The 23,671-nt window shown below is 41.6% G+C and overlaps 1 protein-coding gene across 1 annotated transcript; it reads left to right on the top strand.

Annotated features, from left to right (window-relative positions):
* The first annotated feature begins 16 nt into the window (after positions 1–16).
* On the top strand, positions 17–19,709 carry ABCG2 (ATP binding cassette subfamily G member 2 (Junior blood group)). The gene is made up of 16 exons (XM_058837972.1): positions 17–164; positions 5,497–5,709; positions 7,584–7,643; positions 8,126–8,240; positions 8,963–9,115; positions 9,568–9,725; positions 10,098–10,249; positions 10,678–10,782; positions 11,768–12,018; positions 13,652–13,734; positions 14,559–14,648; positions 15,257–15,381; positions 16,292–16,446; positions 17,343–17,432; positions 18,141–18,238; positions 18,732–19,709. The coding sequence occupies exons 2-16, from the start codon at positions 5,501–5,503 to the stop codon at positions 18,880–18,882; spliced, it is 1,995 nt and encodes a 664-aa protein (XP_058693955.1). The 5' UTR covers positions 17–164; positions 5,497–5,500; the 3' UTR covers positions 18,883–19,709.
* Positions 19,710–23,671: the final 3,962 nt, after the last annotated feature.

Below are 23,671 nucleotides of genomic sequence, written 5' to 3'. Positions count from 1 at the left end.
GCTCGAAGTGCGGCAGATGTGATGATTCAGGTGCCGCTGCCCGGCCCCGCAAGCTGAGAGAGCCGTCGGGGCTGTGCTCCCTGTCCCGGATCCTGCAGCGCTCCCGGTGCCTCTGCCAGCTCCTCTGCAGCCCTGTAGCGCCGAGCCGGACTCGCTGCTGGTGGGTGAGTCGGTGGCAGCAGCTCAGCCCTCTCACCGGGACAGATTCAGCTCGGTGTGATGGCTTGCGCTGCCATTGCTATGGAATGATATTCAGCAGGTGTTTTTCTCCAGCAGCCAAGGAAGCCACGGCAAGACGCTCGTCTGCCTTCTCCCAGCTTTTCAAGGGATTTTATTGGGAAGACAAGAAATCAATGAAAATACGGTTTATAAAAGGCGGGGTGGGGGGGGGGGAGGGGGTGTGGGTAAGTTTCAAGGCATAAATTAAAACCAGTAAAAAGGTGAAAAATGAGAAAATTTTGCGTGAGCTGCCGTTCTCGGTGTTCCCTCATGCATGTTAACACGCGTGCAAATGCCTGCATGCACCGCGTGCTTCTTGCTTGGTCCCCAGCTAACACACAGGGCTCTTTTCATGGAAGGTAGGTTACAAATCCCCGGTAAATCGGCTGGCAATTAACTTACAGATTGCCTGAATCGCATTATCCTGATTTACTCACTCAGTTTTAATTTCTTGCACGCGTTCCTGAGAAAGAGTTATGTATGGTCCTGGCCCCTTAGCATCACCACAGCCATTCTCTGGTCAGTCCACATCTCTGGAAATGGCTAAAGAAGGGGGGAGAAAAAGTATACTTACAACTTCTGTGAGTTTATATAAATCCAAAGTTCAAAATGCGCATACAGTACTGTTTCAGCTTTCAGGCTGCAAGATTTGACATTGTACCCACTAAAAATAAGAGAAATAATAGCACACTTAATTGTGGTTTCCCTGGCTTGTTCAAATATCCAGAAAAAAAGAAAAAGACTGTTTTTAAAAAGGGTTTGGGGCAGCTTCCTTTAGTAAATTATGCTGAAAGCTGCTTTTGTCTCTAAAACTCTTCCTCCTTAAGTAACTTCAATGCTTATTTTCTATAGAGGTAAAATCTGTTGAGTAACTGCTGGGATTTTCAAAAAGGCATGTCTGAATGTAGCTATTCATAATTTTACTGCCCCTCCTATACTATTGTTCTTTAGTATTCTGGGTATTTCTATTTGAACTGCATATCCTTCTGCTGCCAAAAGATTTGCAGGAAGACTGACAGGAATAAATGTTCCTTAGCATTTTATATAGCCAATGTATCTTAAAGCACACAAATACATTTACTGAAACTGTTTGAAAGACTTGGGTATAGTGCTGTTGTGGTTCAAGCATGTTTGAATCAACTAAACTTTGTAGCACATTTTGCTGTTGTTTGATGGTTCCGTTTAGTTCCCTTGTGTTTGTAGGAAAAATGAGAGTTTGTACTTTACAAGTCTCAGACGAATACTCGGGAAAGTGACTGCACTGTGACCTTTATTTATGTGCATTGAAACAGTGGTCAAAGAGATTTCTCAGTTGTTTTAAAGAAAGTAATTTCATTTTGACATTAATGAAAGGTTAAATATCTAGATCTGGTATTTTGTCTGCTGACAAAATTTTCTGAGACTAAATATCTCTGAAGAAAATTATTTTCTATTAGACCTGAGCTGAAATTATGCTGAAATCAGTGGTAATAAAAAATATTTCAGAACTATTTGGCAAAACAAACAAAACTTTTTTAAAAAAGAGAGTTTATAAATTTTTATTCTGCTGATGCAAAGTGTACTATACCCGGGGCTAATATGATGAGAACATGAAACACTTTATTGAGATTAAAAAATATTTCTGAATACAGCAGGCAGTACATGTTGTCATAGAAATTCTTGCTCATTTCCAATCTAAAATAAATATTTGTAGGCCACTGACAATGAAATCTGAGAAACTTTATTTAAAATTTGCGTAGAAATTGATTTGAATAACATTCATCTTGGTTGTTTCTTTGTCCTGCACAAGCTCTGACTTAAAATGTTTCCTGGCTGTATGTCACATTAAACTTAATTAATTCTTTTTAAACAGATAAAATCTGCAATATTTTAAAAATTCCATTTCTGAGGAGCAGTTGAAATAGCTGACACTTACATCAGGCATGAAGGAGCAGGACCCTCTGTTCCTCTGGTGAAGTTTATTCCTAGATCAGAAATGGGAAGGTTGATGTGTAAAATACCAAACTGATTATCTCACTACAACTTTTTACACCACAGCAAAAAAGAGGTATCCAAAAGAGCAAAGCAAATTAAATACCTAATTTTAGCATGCGTGCATCATTTCTACTGCTAGCACTTCATCTTCTCCCAGCACACTGTTAGCTGGGATCCAAATGGCCACTCTTGGAGGCTTCCACGGATCACCCAGGCAAAGCCACAGCTGACCTGATCTTGTGTTGGTGCCAGCCCTGCTCAGAATGAGAAGCTGTGTTTTGGGACTTCCCCAGGCCTATTCCCACCAGCATGTCCAGAGCCCTGTCTAGCTCAAGGAGCTGCTGTGGTAAAGACCTTGCATGCACCTTTGAGAAGAGAGCAGCCAACAAAGATTCCACACAGCAGAAATAACCACTCCAGTTTTAAGTGAATAAGCATTCTGCAATTTCTTTCTGCAATAAATTCTAGTAGCTCTGAAAGTATGAAATGTTTTTTTCACTATTAAGGCAACATTTAAAACGGGTATTTTTTTACATTGATAAATGGCATGTCCCCACCAATACACTTTTTTTTTTCTGGAGGGAGGAACAGAAAACAGGTATGAGGCATTCCACCTGCTGCACCCCACCCTGTCCCTGCAAGTGGCACAATCACTCTGCAGCCAGGAAGAGCTGTGACAACTTAAACCAGAGGTGCAGTGAGACCTGAATCCAGCCTCTGATCACAGCTACTAATAGTTAAGGTTTTCCCAAGGGACAATAGCAAAGAACATTGTTTTTGCTTGGCCATTTGGATCATCAACCATTCCTGAACCTGGAAGATTCCTGCTGACAGCTATATTAAATAGCCATTGAGAGACTGTTTGCTATGGATATATGTAATTCTTCCCATACCTGATTTAATTATATAGCTTCTAAACACATTTTTGCAAGGAACTGTACAATCTCATCATAACTTGATTGATAGATTAAATTTGACTATGACATACTGTCTGTTCTTAGGAACAACACTGTAAAAGCAGTGTGATCCTTTACTTCTGAAAACAGTTTCTGATTCTCTGCTTACTGTCTACCTGTCTAGTTCAGTCTGGAAGAATGAATTTCTTTAATTCCCAAAAGAAAGGTTTTTTTCCTGAAGAGCATTTCAGAAATTTCAGTGCAAGTGTTGAGCTAGATTTTTATGCTGGTCTTTGGGAAAAAAAAGACCAAAAACCAAAAAAAATCAAATTAAACAAAGAAAAATGTAGCCATTCTGTTGATTATGACTGAGGTCAAACTCTGCCTCATTTTTTTCTCATTTACTCATAGTGTTGCATGAGTAATACTGAAATTAAGCTGAGAAAACAATAAGATCAAGCAATATACTGATCCAAATACCTTATATATGTAGTGATATATCAAGGTCAGAGTCACACTGTTCTCCTGACTTCTGCACTCTGTGCTGCTTTGTTATCTAACAGCTAAAGGGATTTTCTAATGCCTACCCGTGGTGTTGCCCCTGTGGTTAAGCATTTGGTGCCTAGCTCAGCAAACATCTGATCAGCACTTGGTGAGACTCCCACTGCAGTTCTGAATACACATCTCTAATTTATCAAAGCATCCTTTCAAAAGGCACTGATTGATGTCCAGATAGATTAACCCAGAAACTGCAGGAAAAATATCCTTATTAAATTATCTGTCCTCCTCCAGGTAGGTAAATCACAAGTGAGAGTGTATGCAGTTTATCAGTAAAAGGCCTCTATATTTTAAATGTTGCACATTTGATTGATGTTCAACTTATTCAAAATACATTTTAGCTAAAATTAAAGCTAGACCCATTGTAATTACATTTCAAACACTGTTTCTTTGCAATGAGTTACCATTACTGATTATTAATATATTAAGACCTTGTATTTTTGTCAGCACAAAAGACTACAGCTTTCTCAGAGTAGGAAATCTTGGGCTAGATTTGGGATAGCATCACTGGGAGACAGATGAACCAGCCTTTATGTGCAGATAGGCTGGTTGCTGAACTTAATGCTTCCAGAGGTTTCACTGTGCTGATAGCCACAAAGGAGAGCTCAGCTGTCTGTGAAGCAGCCTTAGCAAACTGACAAGATAAGGGCTTAGATTTGGGTTTTTATGTGACCATATGAGCCTGTTAGATTAAATGGGTTTTTTGTGTTTTGTTTTTTTTTTTGTTTGTTTGTTTTTTGTGTGGGTTTTTTGTGTTGTTGTTTTTTTTTTCCCAAGGCTCCTTTTTACTAATGGCTCTCAAATTCATTCAGCATGTCTGAAACTGTGTCATAATTTGCCTCCTTTCTTGCTGTAAGCAGTGTAACTATGCTGAGGGAGGGGACTGGTCCCTCCAGAGCTTCCAGCTGATCATCTACCCTCTTGATTTCCATGAACTATTGCATTGCTAACATTTCCCATAGTGATAATTAAAATAATTATACTCTGATGAGTTAACATGTTATATAGAGAGGCCAGACCCTACCTCTCACCCAGATGACCCTTAAGGAAGCACAAAGGGGACAGGTCTGCATGCAAGGGGACAGCCAGGGATGCTCCACTGTGCAGGTGGATGGCTCACAGGCAGAGCTTGGGTGATGAGGGAGGTGACATAACTTTAATTATTGCACAAATACCTTCTAATTTTCACATGGAAATCAAAGCCAAGGAAGAGAATTACTTGGCAGCAGTGTCAGTTTCCATGTTGCTATATCCTTGGCAAAATTATTTAGATTAATAGAACAGTTGCTGCCTGTGGCCAGGTGCTGCTGCTGAGGGGTAGCTGGAGGTGGATAATTCTGTGGGAAAGATCCTGGGGTTGTGCTGTGGTGGACACAGCCACTTCCAGCTGCTGAGGCAAAGTTGAGTGTGTCAGTGATGCTGGTAGAGCCTCTCTGGAAACGTGTAAGAAAGGGCAAAAGATGTTGTTCAGCAGCTGTGAGAGAGAAGTGAGTAAATGTGGAAGAAACAGATCCCAGAGAAGGAAGTCCAGGTGTCAGAGTAGATAGTCACCTCAGAGAGTGGCTGGATGGGCAGCTGTGGCCCCCTAAGGCCAGCCCACCGCAGCAGAACATCAAGCTGGAGGGAAACCCTTTTATCTCCCTACCTCTGGCAGACCCAGCTCCTCATCAGCTTTGTGTTATCTCCAGATCTGAGCCCACAGGATCCAACCTTCCTATCCAAAAGAGGGACTCCTAGATGGGCCTCTTCCAGGCCCACCATAGGCCCTGTGCCAAGCACTGGACCCAAAAGACACTCCTTTCTTCTTCATACCTAATCAAATCTTCCCTTTCCTGTGTTTCATTTCCAGAGGAATGATGACAGAAGACCAGCCACACCTATGCATTCAGATGTCAGAATCTGGTACAAATGGCATTCCCAGTAGAAGGCAGTCCTTGCCAGATTTGGCTGGCAGGGCAGGAAGCGTGCTCACCTTCCACAACATCTGCTACCGTGTGAAGACAAAGACTGGGTTCCTGTGTTTCAAAAAAACCACCAAAAAAGAAGTTTTGAGAGATGTCAAGTACGTATTTAAACATCTCTTTAGAGTATGTGTAAATTTTGTTTCTGTCCAGAGAGTCGACTTCACTCATGTCACTGAGCCATTCAGCACAATATGCAGATCAAGGTTTAGAAAAATTATTTGTATGTGTGGTTGCTTCATGTTTGCAGTCAGCTGTGCTTAAACTGAGGTCCTCAGTCCCTGGGCTGGGCCTGAACATCAGAGAGTTCACTTCCCTTGGTCCTGGGGATACAGCACTCCTGGCTGCTATCAGCACGGGGCACACCAGCCAGCTCTGCTCGCTCTACACTCCCTGGTAATCCTCCCACTGTGCCAGAGTGCTTAGCTGAGATACCAACAGCCTGTCCTCTGTGATTGTCTCCTTCCCTCAGGTGGCCTTGGGAAAGGTTAATTTTTTGGGGGATGTAACTTAAAATGTTTAACACATTAATAATATAAGTGTGGGTTAGGTTAACTTTGAAGAGATGTAAAGGTTTCTGGAGTTTTGGCTTTTTTTTTGTTGAGTTGTTTGGTGTTTTTTTCCCCAACAGTGAGCATTACTGCAGTAAAGCAGTCCTGTCATCATGGCCTTTGTTTAATAATCAGTGAATAAAACTTGCCCGTTCACAGTTCAGTAGTTAAACTCAGTGGCAAGGTCTCATGCAATATGCCATTCCAAGTCACTCATGACTTTCATCACAGTCACCCTAACTCCAATTTCTATCATAAATATTCACCCTTTTGTGTAGCTCAATCTATCCTGCTCTTTGCCCAGGGAATTTCCACGCCTGCTAAACATGAGCTCTTAAATGCCTTGTTGCTTTCCTCAAAAGCCAAGTGTTGTGGTACCTCAGTTGACTCACATGGGTCATTTGTTGTGGAGGAAGGAAAGACCTACAAAAGACTTCCTCCTTGGTGATCTGTCCTCTAAGATAAGATAAAACTTAGTCATGGTGACTGAGCTGTGGACCCCTTCCTGCTTCGGGACCCCATGTTATCTCCCAGTAAACTATTGGTCCTTTTACCCTGGTCTTAAGCCATTGGTCCTTCTCCCAGTTCTCCCCTTTCCTATAAAAACCCCAGCTTTTGCCCAGTTCAGTGGAAGTTTGTCACTGGCCCCCTTCACTGAAACCTGCCAATAAAGGACTCTGTGGAATGCTACCCTGCCCCTGTCTCTTATCTACACGTCAACTGGGGTAACCCATGAGTGGAGTCGGGCTGATCTGATCACAGAGCTGAAATCACAGCTGAAAGAGCTGATCACTTCAAGTCTCAGAGCGTGCTCATAAGAGTTACCCCTGTCTGGAAACTGCCTGAGATCCCTGGACAGCCATTCCTCACGGGACCCCTATCCGGGATAGACGGTGGTGGTGCCGGGGGTTGGACTGATCCCCTGAACCAGCCACCAACAATTTGTAACATTTTCCATCTGGCTTTTTAGTTTCATGGGGCTTTAATGTCAGATACAGAGAAATATCAACTGCATTTTAAGTAAAGATAAATCCCCAGTTTATTCTGTCTACAAGAGACTATTATTCTCTCAGTTGAGAGAATAACACCTTCAGAACTGAGTATGGTTAAAGCAAGTGTGTGCATCTCTTGTCCCTTGTCTTTGATCCATGTGGTAAAAAACATGTACAGACTTTGCTACATTTTAGTTGTGTTTCTGTTCTGTCTTCATTATATGATGATTAGTTTTTCTTGAAATAGAAATAAAAGGTAGGGTGAAGTCTGATCATAAATATTGCTTGTGAATAGGCAGTTTCATTAATTCCAAAATTAATCAGATACAGAAGTAGTTGTACGGATAAGTTGCACTGGCCTACCAGTTGAAACAGGCAAAGAAATAACTGCACCCTAACTACTTTGTAAAACTGTTCTGTTTTGTCTTACAGTGGCATCATGAGACCAGGACTGAATGCAATTTTGGGACCCACTGGCAGTGGTAAATCTTCGTAAGTGCCCCCTTCTCCCTCCACAGAAATTAGACCAAGGGGAAAATGAAACTGTACACATTTAGTAGTAATGGACTTCTCTTTCAGAGAAAGATTGAGGTTTTATTTAGGTCTGTGAGAGTCTCACTGTTTTCTGAGAAATACTTGAATTCAAAAAGACAGTCAGATTATATGACAAAAGTGAAATCCAGTTTCAGTCCACACTTTGCTGATAGTGGTTCCTTACACACCATTCTGGTAATGTGTAACCAATTTGAGGTTAAACTCAAATTATTGGAAAAATGGACATGGACCTGCACAGATCTCATTTCCTTAGGAAACCAGGACAACTCAGTCCTTGAAAGTTGCTGGGGGTTTTCTAGATTGCAAACATTTAATGTGATCTGCTTTTATGTAGCGGTTCATTCCATGAGCTGGGTTGTGGTTCAGAGAGCTTTGCCTCCTGCATGTTCATCTGACAAAGTAACCAACTTTTCCTTTAGGCTACTGGACATTTTGGCTGCAAGGAAGGATCCCCATGGGCTCTCTGGTGACATTTTGATCAATGGAGCTCCTCAGCCTGCCAACTTTAAATGTACCTCTGGGTACGTAGTACAGGTAAGTAATTTTTGTCACTGTGGATTTTATTGTAAGAAGTTGCTGGTGTGTTGTAAATACCTTGCCTTGATTCAAGAATCTAGGAAAACTCCTTAAAATTACAGTCAGCATGTTACAGAAAGGTGGTCTCTCAAACCACCTTTAAATCTCAACTTCCCATGACTGACAGAGTCCCTTTGCAAGAGACAAGCAGATGGTATCTAAAAACCTCCCCTCCTTCCTCTGACAAAACAAGCTGGGAACACCTTCACCCTAACCCACATGGACCCAACCTCTCTTCACCTTCCCTTTCTTTTCTCTGCTCTCACATGTGGTGGGCTGAGGCTGCACTGGCAAACACATTATGATAAAGACCTGAAATGTAGCTGCTCCTTAGGTCACTTCAGCCCTTCCATCTCCCCCTCAACACCTCCAAAAAACTGAATAAGGTAAGGATACATAAGGGATGGTTTTAATACTTTGCTGTTTATACATTTTGATATCATGCATGATGGAGGCTGTTCCTAGATGGCATTGCCTTATGAATTTAGGAAAATATAATTATGTGCATGAAATCCACACTATGCTATGACACAGGCATTGAAGATGCACCTTACTGCATGGTCTGGCTGCTGCCACTGTCCCTCTGCATGCAAGGACAGCATAAAACATAGGTAGATACAGTTCTCAGAGGAATAAATAGAAACTGCTGAGCAACCATCTACTGTTTTTTTTTAATGAAGGATGATGTGGTGATGGGAACCCTGACTGTAAGAGAAAATCTGAAGTTCTCAGCAGCACTCCGCTTGCCAAAGTCAGTGAAGGAAGAGGAAAAAAATGAGCGAGTCAATCAGATCATCAAGGAACTGGGTTTGAGCAAAGTGGCAGATTCCAAGGTAAAGCCTGTAAACATGGTATTTAAACCATACTAACCATATGAAGTGGTTTATTAATTAACCAAATGGCTCATCATGGCAGATTAAAAAAAAAGTAAATTTCATTTTATTGTGTTTATTGTGTTACATTTATTGTATTGCTGTTTCAGTAATATAATAATTAGTGGCATTTCTCTCTGTGCTGATGCTGTCATATGGTATTACATTGCAGGGAAGAGGAAAAAGAAAGGGAAAGGTGAAAGGGAAAGCTAGTGGTTGGAGAAAAAGACAAGACCTCAAGTAATGTTAATATTAAGAACAAGGCTGTGTGTGAGATAACATTTACATCTGTTTCTGACAGTAGAGTCAGAATTCCTTACAACTCTCCCCAAGTACTGCCATGTGGGTAGGATGCTGTTTACTCAAGGATTTATCTTTGGGCCAAACAAGACAAGTTTCTTGTTTTTTATCAGGTTGGTACCCAGTTCTCTCGTGGGGTGTCTGGAGGAGAGCGGAAAAGGACCAATATTGGGATGGAGCTCATCACGGATCCTGCCATATTGTTTTTGGATGAGCCAACCACAGGACTTGATGCCAGCACTGCTAATGCTGTCCTACTGCTACTGAAAAGGTGATGGCCTTGAAACAGCTTCCCATTCTCAGCATTCCACTCTACTATGTTTCAGATTAATTTGACTTGAATTACAGTTCAAATGAACAAACAGGGAATTCAGATATGTAATTATTTACCAGTGAGCCAAGGATTCGCATAGGATAGGAAAAAAACAGTATGAATTCTCTCTCTCCAAAGTGAGAGTTCTTTTCTCACACAGACACTGTAAATATTACCTAAATATTTTCTTCTTCTTTATTTTTATATTTCTTCTCCCTTCTCTGGCATATCAAGTAGATCAGACTTCAAGACAACTGAACTTTCAAATGCTCTTATCTAAACACTTAATCAACTTGCAAAGCTGACATCTCTGTCATTCTTCACATTCAGGATGTCAAAACAAGGAAAGACAATCATCTTCTCCATCCACCAGCCTCGGTACTCCATATTCCGGCTGTTTGACAACCTGACACTTCTGGCTGCAGGGAGAGTGCTGTACCATGGGCCGGCCCAGCACGCCATCGAGTACTTTCAGTCCATTGGTGAGCACTACTTCCAGCAGGGCCAGCCTTTGGTTTGCACTAACTCGAGTGAAATGCCAATAGCTCTGGGCCAGAACTGGACACGGTGTATCCAAGGAGGCCCAGCATTGGAGCAGGCTGAGCCTTTCTCTGGGTATTTCTTTCCTTGACCCACATGTAGATTTGGGTGAGCTGTCCCTGGGTGCGCCTTAGAGAAAACCGGGCTAGGGCTGGGAAGGGCACGCTGCCAGCTGTCACCTCACTTTTGCTGACGGTGCTGCCCAGCAGTGCTGCTCATCCCTTGGGAAAGCATGGACTTTCCAAAGGCTGCCATGCCTTTGGTACAGGCTGCTCCATGGGCAGGATGAGTGGCTGTGCTCCTGACATCCAGCCACATGACCCCACCCAGGGCTCATAACACTGTCACCACAGTGTCACTCTCATGACAGGCTACCAGTGCGAGCCCTACAACAACCCTGCCGACTTTTTCCTGGACATCATCAATGGAGACTGCACCGCTGTAGCAATGAACAAGGCTGATGAAAGCAACACAGGTATGCAACTCAGAGCTGAGTCAAGTTATCCTGCATGTGTGGGAATGGGAATTTAAGAAACTGTTTTGGTAACTCTCAGCACACAGAAGGAGCTTCTTTCATCTTCAAGGCAAAACATCTAAAATCTTGCAGAAGCAGAGATGATAAACCAGGACAATTGTTCCTGTTAAGGACATAATTTGATGCAGTTGTGACTTGACTATTTTGCCTAATGAAACAGTTTTTCTGCTAGGAAATTACTGTTTTCTTTCCTCTGAGCAGGGTGGGAAGAGGTAGAGATAGGGTATCACTGCTCACCTGATGTTTCCCTGAAGTTGTGCTAAGACAGAATTTTTCCCCAAACTAATGAATCAGCTCTCACCTATTTGTTGGAGCATGCTTTCTCATACTTTTCTGCTGCCACTCATCAATAGCTTACTCTCTTTTCAGAGGAGTGAAAAGGCAAATGAAGTAATGAATATGCTGAGTGCCCAAACACGGTTTCACTATACCTTTACTAAAGGAGCAGCTATCATTTTACAAAAATGCTCTGATCAGGGTCTGGCAAATATTATAGCTGGCAACACACATCATATCTGTCACTGGAAAAGCTCACACTGTACTATAGTTGAGAAAAAAAGGAGGTCCAGCTGAAATTTATTTATGACCAAAGTAGACACATGCAGGATTACCTGGATCTAAAATTCTGGGAAGTCCAGGATTATGTCATCAGACACTTACAGAAACCTTTTTTGGGCAAAGGGGATGCAAAAATCACATTTTAATTAAAAGCCATGTTGCTGCCAGGTTGCAACTCCCTGGGCAGGCTAGGGTTTGCCTGGTCAGAGAGCTGAGAGGCTGCTGCCTGTGGGACAGGTTGCATAGACAAACACAGAGGTTTGATCTTACTTATATCGACTCTTTTGAACTATCTGCTATGGGACTGAGTGCAGTAAATCCCTGGAACCATGTGTGCATCTTAGTTCTGGTTTTTTAATCTTTCCAGCAGAGAGCACTGAAGAACCCTCTGAATATGATAAAACCTTGGCTGAGCAATTAGCAGAAAAATACTCCAGCTCTACCTACTACCTAGAAACAAAAGCACATTTAGAGAGCATTTCTTCAGGAAATAAAAAGAAAGCCAAAGGAGTTTTCCGGCAAATCACATATGCCAATTCCTTCCTCCACCAGCTGAAATGGGTGTCAAGGCGCACATTTAAAAACCTGATAGGAAACCCTCAGGCTTCCATAGCTCAGGTAAGGCTATTGGTATCTATAATTTTGTGGTATATGTTGAATTTATTTGGCTCCTGGATTATTGGCGAAGTCACTGGGATGGTTTTGCCTCTTGATATTTTGACTGCAATAAGCATCTGATGAAAAAGTGCTTGAGGTCTAGGAGTCTGGTGATAGGAGGTGTCCTGAATGCTCCCAAATGTGGGACTGTTCAGTAATTAATTTTGGACTACTGAAAGACTTTGGGAGGCAAGACATGTCCCAACAGGGCATTCAGCTTCTCCCAGCCAGGAGCACATTATGTCCCAAATAGTTTCACAGATTTGCTCAAGAACATTCTTCAGATTTGACTCATTGTCCAGGCTTGGCACTGTGGGGTTTGGCCTCAAATCCCCTCCTCCACCAGGAAAAGTTAACAGACTGCATTTGCATACTTAATTAAACAGCACAAAATGAAGTGCTGGCAGTTGGCTCAAGTTGCAGTCTCATAATGTGTGTGCTGTTTGGTCATTTGACTGTTCATATTGGTGATAATGTCTTGTGGATAAGATCTCATGAAGTCCACAATGGGGTCTGACACCCACCATGAAAGATCATCACTGGCTCTGTTTGTGTTGCTTTTTCTGAAGGATCAACACCAAAAGTGTTGACTCCTTCAGAGCTGCACATTGCTTTCAAAAATGAAGAATGTCTGGCTGGCCTCTGCAGAGTGACTAATCCTCGGGAATCTCCTACTTCATGGCCCAAACTCTGCAGCCACAGAACCACTAAAACTCCCACTGCAACTCTCGGCAGTTCTGGAGAGACCAATAGAGAAACTGGCCTGTAGCCAGGGGTATAAATTATCTTCATCATGTTTTATATAGTGAATGAATAAATGGTTGGTGTGGAGGTAAAACTAGTCCAGAATCCCTGAGGTTCAAAAGGCTTTGAGTACATGTGTGTGCCTGTATGTTGATACTATGGAGATCCTTAATAATTGCTTTGTAAAAGCCTGACCTTGTGACAAGAATTAGGCTCTCAAGAACCTCCTTCATAGCCCAAGGTTAATGGTCTTGACTTATTTCTCACAATCTTTTTCATCTCCCACCCTCATTAGGGGTGGATTTGTCCAGCATTCTTTTAGGGGTACATGGCTCATTAAGCCTTTTCTTCATTAATCTGCTCCAAAATGGTCTTGAAATGATCCCTGGCTTCCACCACAACTGGTTTAGGAGCTGAATTATCCCTGACATTTGCTCCTTTCAGCAGATCTTAGTGAGAGTGTACCAGGATCAAGTAGTTTAGGGTGTTAAGACTCATGCATTGTTTGGGCTTAAAAATGACAGAACTGCCTGACACCATCAGGTTTCCTGAGCTTTTTGTCATTTGCATTTAGCGTTTAAAAAGTGTAATGCACACACTTCAGTCTTTTAAGTGACAGCCTTGAGGAAGATATTATCTCTGCTATTTAAATAGTTACTGACTGCAAATATCAGCGTATCTATAGCCCCGTTGCAGCATCTCAATAAGTAAGATGAGTAAGATGTATGATAGAGCCCAGTAATTACATACCGTAGAGCATGAAAATAAACAGTCATCCTCATCCTGGCAGTCAGGAAAACCTTTGAAGCAATGAGAATGATACTTTCCCTCTTCTCTTTTTCCCGTTTAGCTTTTTATTACAGCACTCCTGGGGCTGATTGTAGGTGCCATTTTCTTTGGACTTGAGGAGAACTCTGCTGGACTACAGAACAGGTCAGTCAGTCTAGGCAATGGATATTCAAAAATTTTATAAAAAGGAGCTTAAAACCTCTTTAAAAGAAATGCTTCCCTTCACATCAGTAAGGCCAAGCCCGTGTGACTTGGAAGTGAGCATGTGATTTTGTTCCTCTAGCAAGGTCCCTGCAGGACTGAGAGGGTTAAAATACACAGACTTGTGACTATATAAACGTAGGTAACTAAAGTTGTAATCTTCCAACAGGTTCTATTCACACACTTCAATTTACCAGCAGTAAGAGATTTTCAAATTATGCTGCTCTATGTATCATTTTGACATCTGTACGTACCTGACCTGACACATGAGTTTGCCACTATGAAACCTCTGGGTTCTTAATCCTGAAACACTTCTGTTTGTTTAAAAACCACCCAGTTTTAAATTGAGTGGGAAGTGCCTTAAATTTTTGTGGAAAATGTGAAAACTACTTCTCACACTGTTGATTTGATTCCTCACAGTTTGCAGCAGACAAATGCCTTCACAATCTGAGAATATTTAACGTGTCAGGAAATGACATCGAGAAAAAAACCAAACCACAGCCCCTCAAAAAAAAATTCAGTTGATTTTGTATTTTTTACCTGCATCAGAGAATGTACTGTCATCATTACATGCGAAAACCAAATAATGACTGTACCACATCTATGTCAGGCTTGTTACAGGCTCAGACTTGTAGCCAAGACTTTTACCATGGACTTTGGGAAACGCAAAACTTCATGCACTGCAGGTGGATTTGTGTACTCTGTTATGGAAACACTACATTTACATCCCATTTTAAATAACAGCTCACTGTTTTGCTATTTTGCAGAGTGGGTGCAATGTTCTTTCTGACTACCAACCAGTGTTTCAGCAGCGTCTCAGCTGTTGAACTCTTTGTTGTGGAAAAGAAGATATTTATGTAAGTAAAACATACAGAAAGGTTACCAGGCTCTGCTGTTAGACTGTGAGTTTGTCTGCCATGCTGTAAATATCATTTAAGTACAGCTGGTGCAAAATTTTCAGATTATTTCACTAATAGTGCTCATTGCAAATGTACTCTGTTAGTCTGCTAGTGAGTTGTCAGCAAACCCCCCAAAAGGTACTTATGATTACAAATGACATAGAGTTTAAGATTGACACAGTAGGAAAAAAACCTTGAATACTCAGTTTTGGCATTGATAAATAAGTTTGTGACTTGCTAGTGAGGGTAATAAATATTATCTGACTGGATTCTTTAAAGCTATGCATATTGTTCTGTATAAAATACGAAAATTACTCAGACTTTACCCTCTCTGTCTCGATGACATGACACATAAATTTACTAAAAATTATGTGTACAAATATCCATGTTCATATGAAAATGTCACCACTTCTATAGTGTGTAGGCTTACTGGAAAGTTGCATTACAGCCTAAGTATGAAAGAGTTTCTTCCAGTTTGAGCTAGAATTCATTTGTCAAGAGGTGAAAATTGAACTGTGTTTTAGTGGTTAAATTTGTGATGTGCTGTACCTATCTCTGTGTTCCAGACATGAATATATCAGTGGGTACTACAGAACATCTGCATACTTCATAGCAAAGCTAATGGCTGATTTAATACCCATAAGGACTGTGCCCAGCATCATCTTCACCTGCATAGTTTACTTCATGCTAGGCAAGTACAGTCTCCTACCATCTCATTCCAACCCTCTAATAAATCATCATGGCTCATGCACCTTATATATGTGTATGCATCCATGGATATTTATATAGGCTAAAGCCCTACACTGGTGTGGCAGTGGCTACTGAGCTTACTTTTAGGACACCATGTTGTTTTCTACAGAAAAGACACAAAGATTTAAGCGTTCATCAAAGAATCTGTGACACATCTCTACTGCCCCTAGAAGGAAGCCACAATCATTACTACATAGTTTTGATTTCTTCCTTTTCATCTATGGCCTTCTTGGCTTCTGATGACTTTTACAAGATACTTTTCTGATCCTTGCAAGAACACCTAAAAGAAAAGGTTTTATTTGAAGATATTAATACTGTGTGAATTAATACCAGCTTGTTGGCTTTGGTCTGAGTTTTTTCCCTAAGGAGTAGGAAACAAAGCCACATCAGAAAGAGGCTCTCTAACTGTGGAACTGAAGCAAAACAGACCTTGCTACTGAATCCATAGCCATCTCAAGGCTGCTAGTTTCTTTAGGTGAGCTCTCTGCTAGAAACTAGTGAAATGCTGTATAGCTGCTGCACATGGAAGTGTACTTGAAGTTTGTCCTCTGATGGACAACTTGCAGGCACTTTGGATGTGTGAAGTACAGTACTTCTACACATTCTACTATCTTCTGTATTACTGCAGTGTTGGGTATCCTACTTATTCATCCTGTCTTCCACTGTTAGAACAGACACATAAGGGCTGTCACGAGCACCACAGCAGTCTTGGGTCTCAGTGACACAGCCTGTGCTGGCAGACAAGGTGTAATTTGTAAGCAGGACACACTAGGAAAGTCAGGATGGTGTTCAGGTTATAGCACAGCTTTCAGCAGGATCATTCTGAATCCCCTCTTGTTCTGATCTTTAAGGTTTGAAACCAACAGTAGAAGCCTTCTTCACAATGATGTTCACCCTCATGATGGTGTCCTACACAGCCACTTCCATGGCACTTGCCATTGCAGCAGGACAGAGCGTGGTCGCTATAGCAAACCTACTCATGACTGTTGCATTTGTTTTTATGATTGTGAGTAGCACTGTTCAGTTCTCTAGACTGGATCATGAAATCCCAGGAATGCTGAAATCCAGAAATCCTACCAGCACGGAGTTCAGCTGAATTCTGCAAAATGTCTGTTGCAGTCAACATATCCTGATTTGTCTGATTTGAGTATCTAGATGCTGTGGGGTGGAATATTCTGATTTATCCTTTGAATGAACAAGAAGTGGGGGACTAGAGGGTTGGATGTGAGGAGGAGAGTGGTTCCTCTGACTTTCTCTCTGTGGCTCTGGCAGACAGAAAACTGTCTGGAAAGCAGGAAAGCCACTTAGGGCTACATTTCATTGTCTCTCCCCTAACTTTGTGAAAGGCAAATGCGTCTGGCTGAGAACATGATCTGCAGCCGCCTGCTTTCTGAGACCACTAGCTCAGCTGTCCTCTTCAGTTGCAGAGCCCACCTTGGGCATTTTAAATTGGACAACACACAGCCACAGTCTCTAGACAGGCACCTTAGATGAGGCAGAGCTGAACCTACAGCCAAAATCCACATTGCCTCAGACACAGGGCACACAGGCAACATACAGAGCAGTCCCACACTGAGGAGCAGCAGACAGTTCATACAAACCCATATGGGACCCCCCAGACAGGAAGCATGTGGGTGTACTGCACAGGGGAAAGCATTCCTTGTTACTTGTTTCAGGGGAAGGACCTGAGGTTATGGCCCAAAGCTTGGTAACATACAAATCCTTCCCTTTTATTCTTCTGCTGGAAGAGTTTCTTCCTCAAGTAATGTTTTCCCATTTCTTTCTATCTGAAGAAGCAAAGTCAGGAGCTAGAGAAAAACACATGATAAAAGCATGTAATTTGTAGCTTATTTTTGTTGTTGTTGTGGCTTTTTTTTTTTTTTTGGTAATTATTGCCTCTAGATTTTCTCTGGGTTGCTGGTCAATCTCACAAGCGTCATGTCCTGGCTCTCCTGGCTCAAATACTTTAGCATCCCTCGCTATGGAATGACAGTAAGTGCTCTGATTTCCTATGTACAAACCTGGAAATGGTTTGCTAGAAAGGAATGTGTTTAATCATGATAAAGAAATCTTCAAACTTGATGGCCTAATGTGCAAAAGGAAAGCTAATTAAATACAACAGCCTCAGACTGTTGTAGAGTATCTTGAAACAAGAAGGGCTTCTTATCAGCCAACATTCACTGCAGTTTAGAAGAGCTCATTTCTGTAATTTGGAAACATCTCATATGAGAGACACAGCTACTACATCCACTGGACTTCAGCTGGACAGAAATGTTTCAAAGTGAAAAACAATGTTATCCCCACCCAAGAAAGTAAAAATCTTCTGTTTGTCTTTTCCATCAATCAAACAAAAACTTGTCAGGCTAAAACTGTTCTCCTAATCTGTGAAAATTTAAACTAGAGTGATGTTCTGCAGAGAAATCTGGGCTTTATTATGCCTGTGCAGAAATAGTCTGGCCAGGGGGGTGGTAAAGCCTGTTGTGGTACATGCTTTACCAGGTGTGTACAGGCTGCATACATTCCTCTCTTAAAAGAAAAAAAGAACTCTGCTACTCTGCTAAAAAATGGGGATTTGGAAAATATAATAGTGATACCAGAACATTTTTAGAATGAATTTTAATTCGATTATATCTCATCCTGTTAATGTATCATTCCTTTAACTACTAATTTTTGTTGTCATTGTTTCTTTTCTTTTAAAAGGCTTTACAGATCAATGAGATGACTGGTCTGAACTTCTGTGGCAGCAGTAACGGCACAGTTTCAAGCAGTGACAGTAGATATCAAAAGACAGGCCTGACGTAAGTATTTTGGTACACTGAAATGAATCCCACCATTAGTAACTTTAGAAGTCCTAGAGCATCAGTCTGAGTATCAGAGATACTCACTGATGACCAGAGAATCTCTGAGTTTTTATATGGAAAAGGAACCTTTGACTGGGTTTTTGCCTTCTGACTGCATGGAACATTCTGCTTGTTGTCATATTTAGTATTTATACCCCTAGAAATATCTGGAATTATGCTTCTTACTTTTCTTTAAATTGTGTTTAGTGAGAGCTATGCACACACACACAATTGTACAGCCTCATAAAATCCATTTCAGCTTCCCACGTGAAACTGGAGCTACAAGAAGAGCAAGTTTAGAAATGGAAAATTAACCACTGACATTTAGCTGGTGTTTCCCCGGCCTACTACACACATGCAACCACACTGCAACTTCTAGACATCTTCCTAGAGCCTGCTGACCGGTTTATAAAATGACTAAGTTTATCAATGTGTGTGTATTTATCTGTAGGGCATGCACTGGAGAGGAGTATCTGAAGAGTCAAGGTATTGATGCGAGCCCCTGGGGCCTGTGGCAGAACCACCTGGCTCTGGCCTGCATGACACTGATCTTCCTTACCATTGCCTACCTCAAACTGCGCTTCATGAAGAAGTTCTCTTAAAACCAGAGTGAAAGAGGCAATTCCCACTGTTCAGTAGTTTGCAACTGTAGTAGTTGTGCAACTGACTTGATTACTTTTAAAGAGACCTTTTTTTGTACTTTTATTATTACCCAAGCCAATGACATGAATGCCATCCTTATATATTAAATATGTTATAAATACATATTATAATATTGGCTTTTCACAATTATTAAGATGAACGTTATATGTATAACATTAAAATGGCTTTGCTGTGTGAATGTATTTTTTTCTTCTCCTGCTATTAGCAAAAATTTAGGCATAAGTGGTAATAGTTGATATAGCATGCTTGAACTGCCTGCCAGTTAGGATGAACTCCAGTGAACAAATAATGGGGACCTGGCTGCTATCAACACTCACCTCCTGTGGAAAGAAGGAGCCAAAGCCCAAATTAAAAGATGCTAAGAAGAAGATTAAAACCGTGTTGTGAATTCATGTTGTAAATATTGGCTTTTCACAAGTATTCTGATAAATGTTATATACTACATGCTTTTGCTATATTCTTTTTTCTCTTAGCAAGTTATAGGCTTAGATAGGAATTCTGAATGGTAAGGATATGTTTCATCCGGACAAGGCAAGATAACTCCAACAGGCAAGACAATGGGAGGTTCAAGCTGTTTTTCCAACAGAAGGACAGTGGAAAACAGGCTATTATCAGCAGCAGGAAATGGAGAGCAAACTGTTATCAAAAAGCCGGTACCAGGACGTTGGCAAGGGGGAAAGATATGAAGTATGGATGCTAAATCTGAACCAGAGTGCCTGTACGAATTTCAGGCCACATAGCTCCTCAGGCTTGCCTGAGAAAGTAGCCTGGGAAAAACATGAGAAGGAATTAAAACAATCCTCAGGGACACAAAACAGCCTTGCAGGTGTTGTTTTGTATTCCTTGTTTTCCTTGCAGGAGAAAGTCAGGGGGATGGTGAGCCCCACTGACCAATGATGGTGATGTAGCAGTTTACTAACCAATAAGAGTTTCCTTTCTGTACTTTCCACATATCTGTCTATAAAACAGGACTGGAGCAATAAACTAAAAGATTTCTTCTGTTCTGACTCCCTTGAGAGTCCGTGTCGTTCTTTCTGCCGTTCCTAATTAGGACGACATATGAAGCCCAGCTGCCCTCAAAGGAAGGATGAGGGGCCCGGACTGTTATCAACAATGACCATTTGCAGAAGAAAGGAAACCAAACTCCAAAATAATGCTCATCGGCAAGAATAATGATGACCAGCAAAAATAGTGCTGACCAGCAGAAAATAAAAATTGTGCAAGAGCATATTCTAAGAAGGCGGAACCAGGGAGGGGACATGTTTTGAATATACATTAACCCCTCACAGCAGGATGGGATAAAAAGGGTATTCCCAAGATACCAGGTGTGCTCTTGGCAGCGCGCCAAGGCACCCGGCCATAACTCTTTGCTTTATTTTATGTCTCTTATTGTCTTTATTAAACTTTTCTAAAATTTTACAGGAGTGAACTTCGTTTTTCACAACCGCAAGCCAAGAAATGCGCATGCACTAAAAAGGCAGATCCAAGGAGTGGCCATGCTAAATAGTTCCTGGAAGATGTAAACTAGTTAATGGAAAAGTTTGAATATGCATAAAGTCTATGAATATGTGTTGTAGTTTGTTTATTTAATTTTGTTAAAGGTTCGTTAAAGCTTGTTGGTATGTTCCTGTTTCCCTCTATTGATTGTATTGGTTTGGCCCCAGTTGTCAGTTATGTAAACCCCTCCTATTTTTCCTGAATGTTCCCTGCCAGTCACCTTAGCCCTGCCCCTACTCCCTATCCATCATTGTAAACCCCACCCCTTCTTCCAGACTCTTCTGTGTCAATCATTTTTCCCTGGAGGCTCCACTGGTTAATGTATCTTGCTCCCTCCCTCTGTGTATCCCTATTGGTCCTGAATTTGTGATCCCCTCCCTTTACTCCTCCCCTTAAGATTCCCCATTGGTCCACGGTTTGTACCCTCCCCTGGAGATTGGGCAGTACTTAACTCCTTGCACAGCGCTAAAGGAGGCTCTCTTGGACTTGACTCCTTTGGGCATGGATCCCTCGTTTTCCCCGACCTAATAAAACCATTGCTGGGAACTTTAATCCAAGAGCGACTCCTCTACTTTCTTGCCTCCACCCCTGACGCAGTGTACCACAGAGCTTGGGGGGGCCCAAGACTCTGGAGGTTTCGCTGAGGGAAAAGCGTACTCCCCAGGGATTCCCCATTCTTGGCGCTCGCCTGTGCCAGAGTGCAGAAGACCACTGTAGAGCTAACCAGAGCTCCGGTGCAGTGCTGCGTCAAATATGCATCAAGGTGATGCAATAGAAATGGAATATAAAGGGTGTTCCGGAAACACCAGGAGTGCTCTTGTCAGAGTGCCAAGCATCCAGCCATTAATCTTTGCTTTATTATCTGTGTCTCTTATTGTCTTTATTAAACTTTTAAATTTTACCGGGAGAGTGAACCTCGTCTTTCACAAATACTTAAGTGATAATTTACTCTTCCAAAATGTCTAGCACAGCTCACTCCTCTTTGCCACAAAAGTGTACAGCTATTCATTTCTTCAGAAGACTATTCAGTCTTTCTGCATGTTCTAGCTATGAAATTGTCAAACACTGTATCTAATGTTTAGTGGCTTAACCTGAAAAAAATAGCGGTTCCATACTTTAATTGGCACCTACCTTCACCAGGAAGCAATTCAGTCCAAAGCAATGCTTATCAGGACACCAACACAGTCTCAGTTGCTGACATGGTCACAGGATATGTGAAACAGGGAGAAAATCCCTCCCATCCCAGTGCCTTTTTCTATTTGGGAATTGTGAAATACAAGGTTCACTCTCCTGGTAAAATTTAAAAGTTTAATAAAGGACAATAGGAGACAAAAATAATAAGACAAATTTTAGCCGCCGGGTGCTTGGCATTCAGTCAAGAGTACACCTGCTATTTTGGAGTCACTCTTTATATACCTTTTCTATGGCATCACTCTATTGCATATTCATAAAAAATTACACCTATTTAAACTTTCCTCCGAACTAGTTTACATGTTCCAAGAACTGTTCAGCATGGTTCCTCCTTAGGACCATCTTTTTAAAGCATGCACATTTCTTGGCTGTGGTTTTAGTCCGTTCTTATTATCTCCTCCAGCTTGGGTTCTGGTCCATACTTTCTTCAGACAATAGGTGCTGATAGTTGGCATATCAGTAGCAGGATCTTCATCATACATTCATTGGATATTACCCTAACCAAGCAGGCTGTTCAATTACCACAAGCATAACTATATCAGCTATTTCATTACTATGTCTAAGCAAAAGTACAAACTATATCTTTATAGCAAAGTTACTTTATACATGTATCATCCATTACTTTATATATATAGCATCCATTTTAATATTGATGAAAAGCCAATATTGTAATTTGTATTTACAACAGGAATCATTATTGCTCCGGAATGTATTGACACCATCAAGCCTTTCTTGCCTCACTCAAGTGTCAGAAGCACTGTTTTTTTTAAATAAAGGTGTACTTACTTAGAATGACAGTTCCTATAATCCTTGTCCTGAAGTTTGTATTTCCTCTGCATAACTGCAAGTCATGTTCACTGTCCCATTAACGCTGCTATCATGAGTAGTTCTTAGTCATGTTTATGGTGTCCAATTTGAAATGCATGACTGAACAGGATGGTAGCACCTTTGTAAGAGTCCATAGATTGCAGCAACCCCTTCCTGCCAGGCCAACTTTTCCCTGGCCATGTGCAGCAATACTAGCTTGTTTCCTTCTGTCTTGGTTTAGAAGACAGGTGTCTGGTAGGGTGGGTAGGAGCCTCCCTTGGAATGAAAAATGTAGACTCTCTCCCTCCGAATTATTATAATTTTGAAATCAAGGGGTTCTCAGGCAGAGATCTGGGGATAGGAGTAACAGTTCTTTACTAGTGTGTATAACCAGGCAAACAAACAACAACTACAGCATTAACAGCAAAAAAGAATCAGGGACTCCGTGACAGCCTTCTTGGCTGAGACAGGAAAGGATGGAGAGGCTTTGCTTCACAAACCCCTCGGACATTCAGTCCTGGTGCTCCTGCAGGACTCAGAGAAAGAAGATGAAGAGGAAGAAGAAGAAGAAGACGAAGACAAAGAAGAATAAGAAGACGAAGAAGATGAAGGTGAAGACGAAGAAGAAAAAGCAGCAGCAGCATTGAATTCCTTTCCCCGAGTAACAACAGTTCTGAGCGTGTCCTGCTCTGAAGCCAAATAAGAGAGCCCCCCAGCAGCTGCCTCTGCTCTCCCTTTTACCTGCTCCCCTTCCCCCTGGGCCCAGCCAAACTTTTGTCTTCTCAAGCACCCAATAGGTACCAGCAGTCAGGTTTCCCTGCAACTAATGGGGAAAATTCTATAGGTGAGAAGGAACAAAAGGAAGGACACCTAACCCCCAACACATTCTTTATCTGCAGGTTTATGCATAGTAAATGCATAAAAATGCATAGAAGACAGCTTTACTGCTCTTTCTTGGGTTGTTGCTGTTGATCTTGATCCTGCAGTGTTTCCCCTAGTGTGTATAGGTCATTCAAAAACTTACAAGACTTTATTTCTGTAAGACATTTAGAAACATAGAACACCCCAATATGGAAGGGACCCACAATGATCATCAAGTCCAACTCGTGACCCTGCACAGGACATCCCCAAGAGTCACACCCTGTGCCTGAGAGCATTGTCCAAATGCTTCTTGAACTCTGTCAGGCTTGGTGCTGTGACCACTTCCCTGAGGAGTGTGTTCCAGGGCCCAAA

The sequence above is a fragment of the Poecile atricapillus genome, chromosome 4 (genome assembly GCF_030490865.1).
Source record: "Poecile atricapillus isolate bPoeAtr1 chromosome 4, bPoeAtr1.hap1, whole genome shotgun sequence".
NCBI lineage: Eukaryota > Metazoa > Chordata > Aves > Passeriformes > Paridae > Poecile > Poecile atricapillus.
This window is presented reverse-complemented; position numbering and strand designations above follow the sequence as displayed.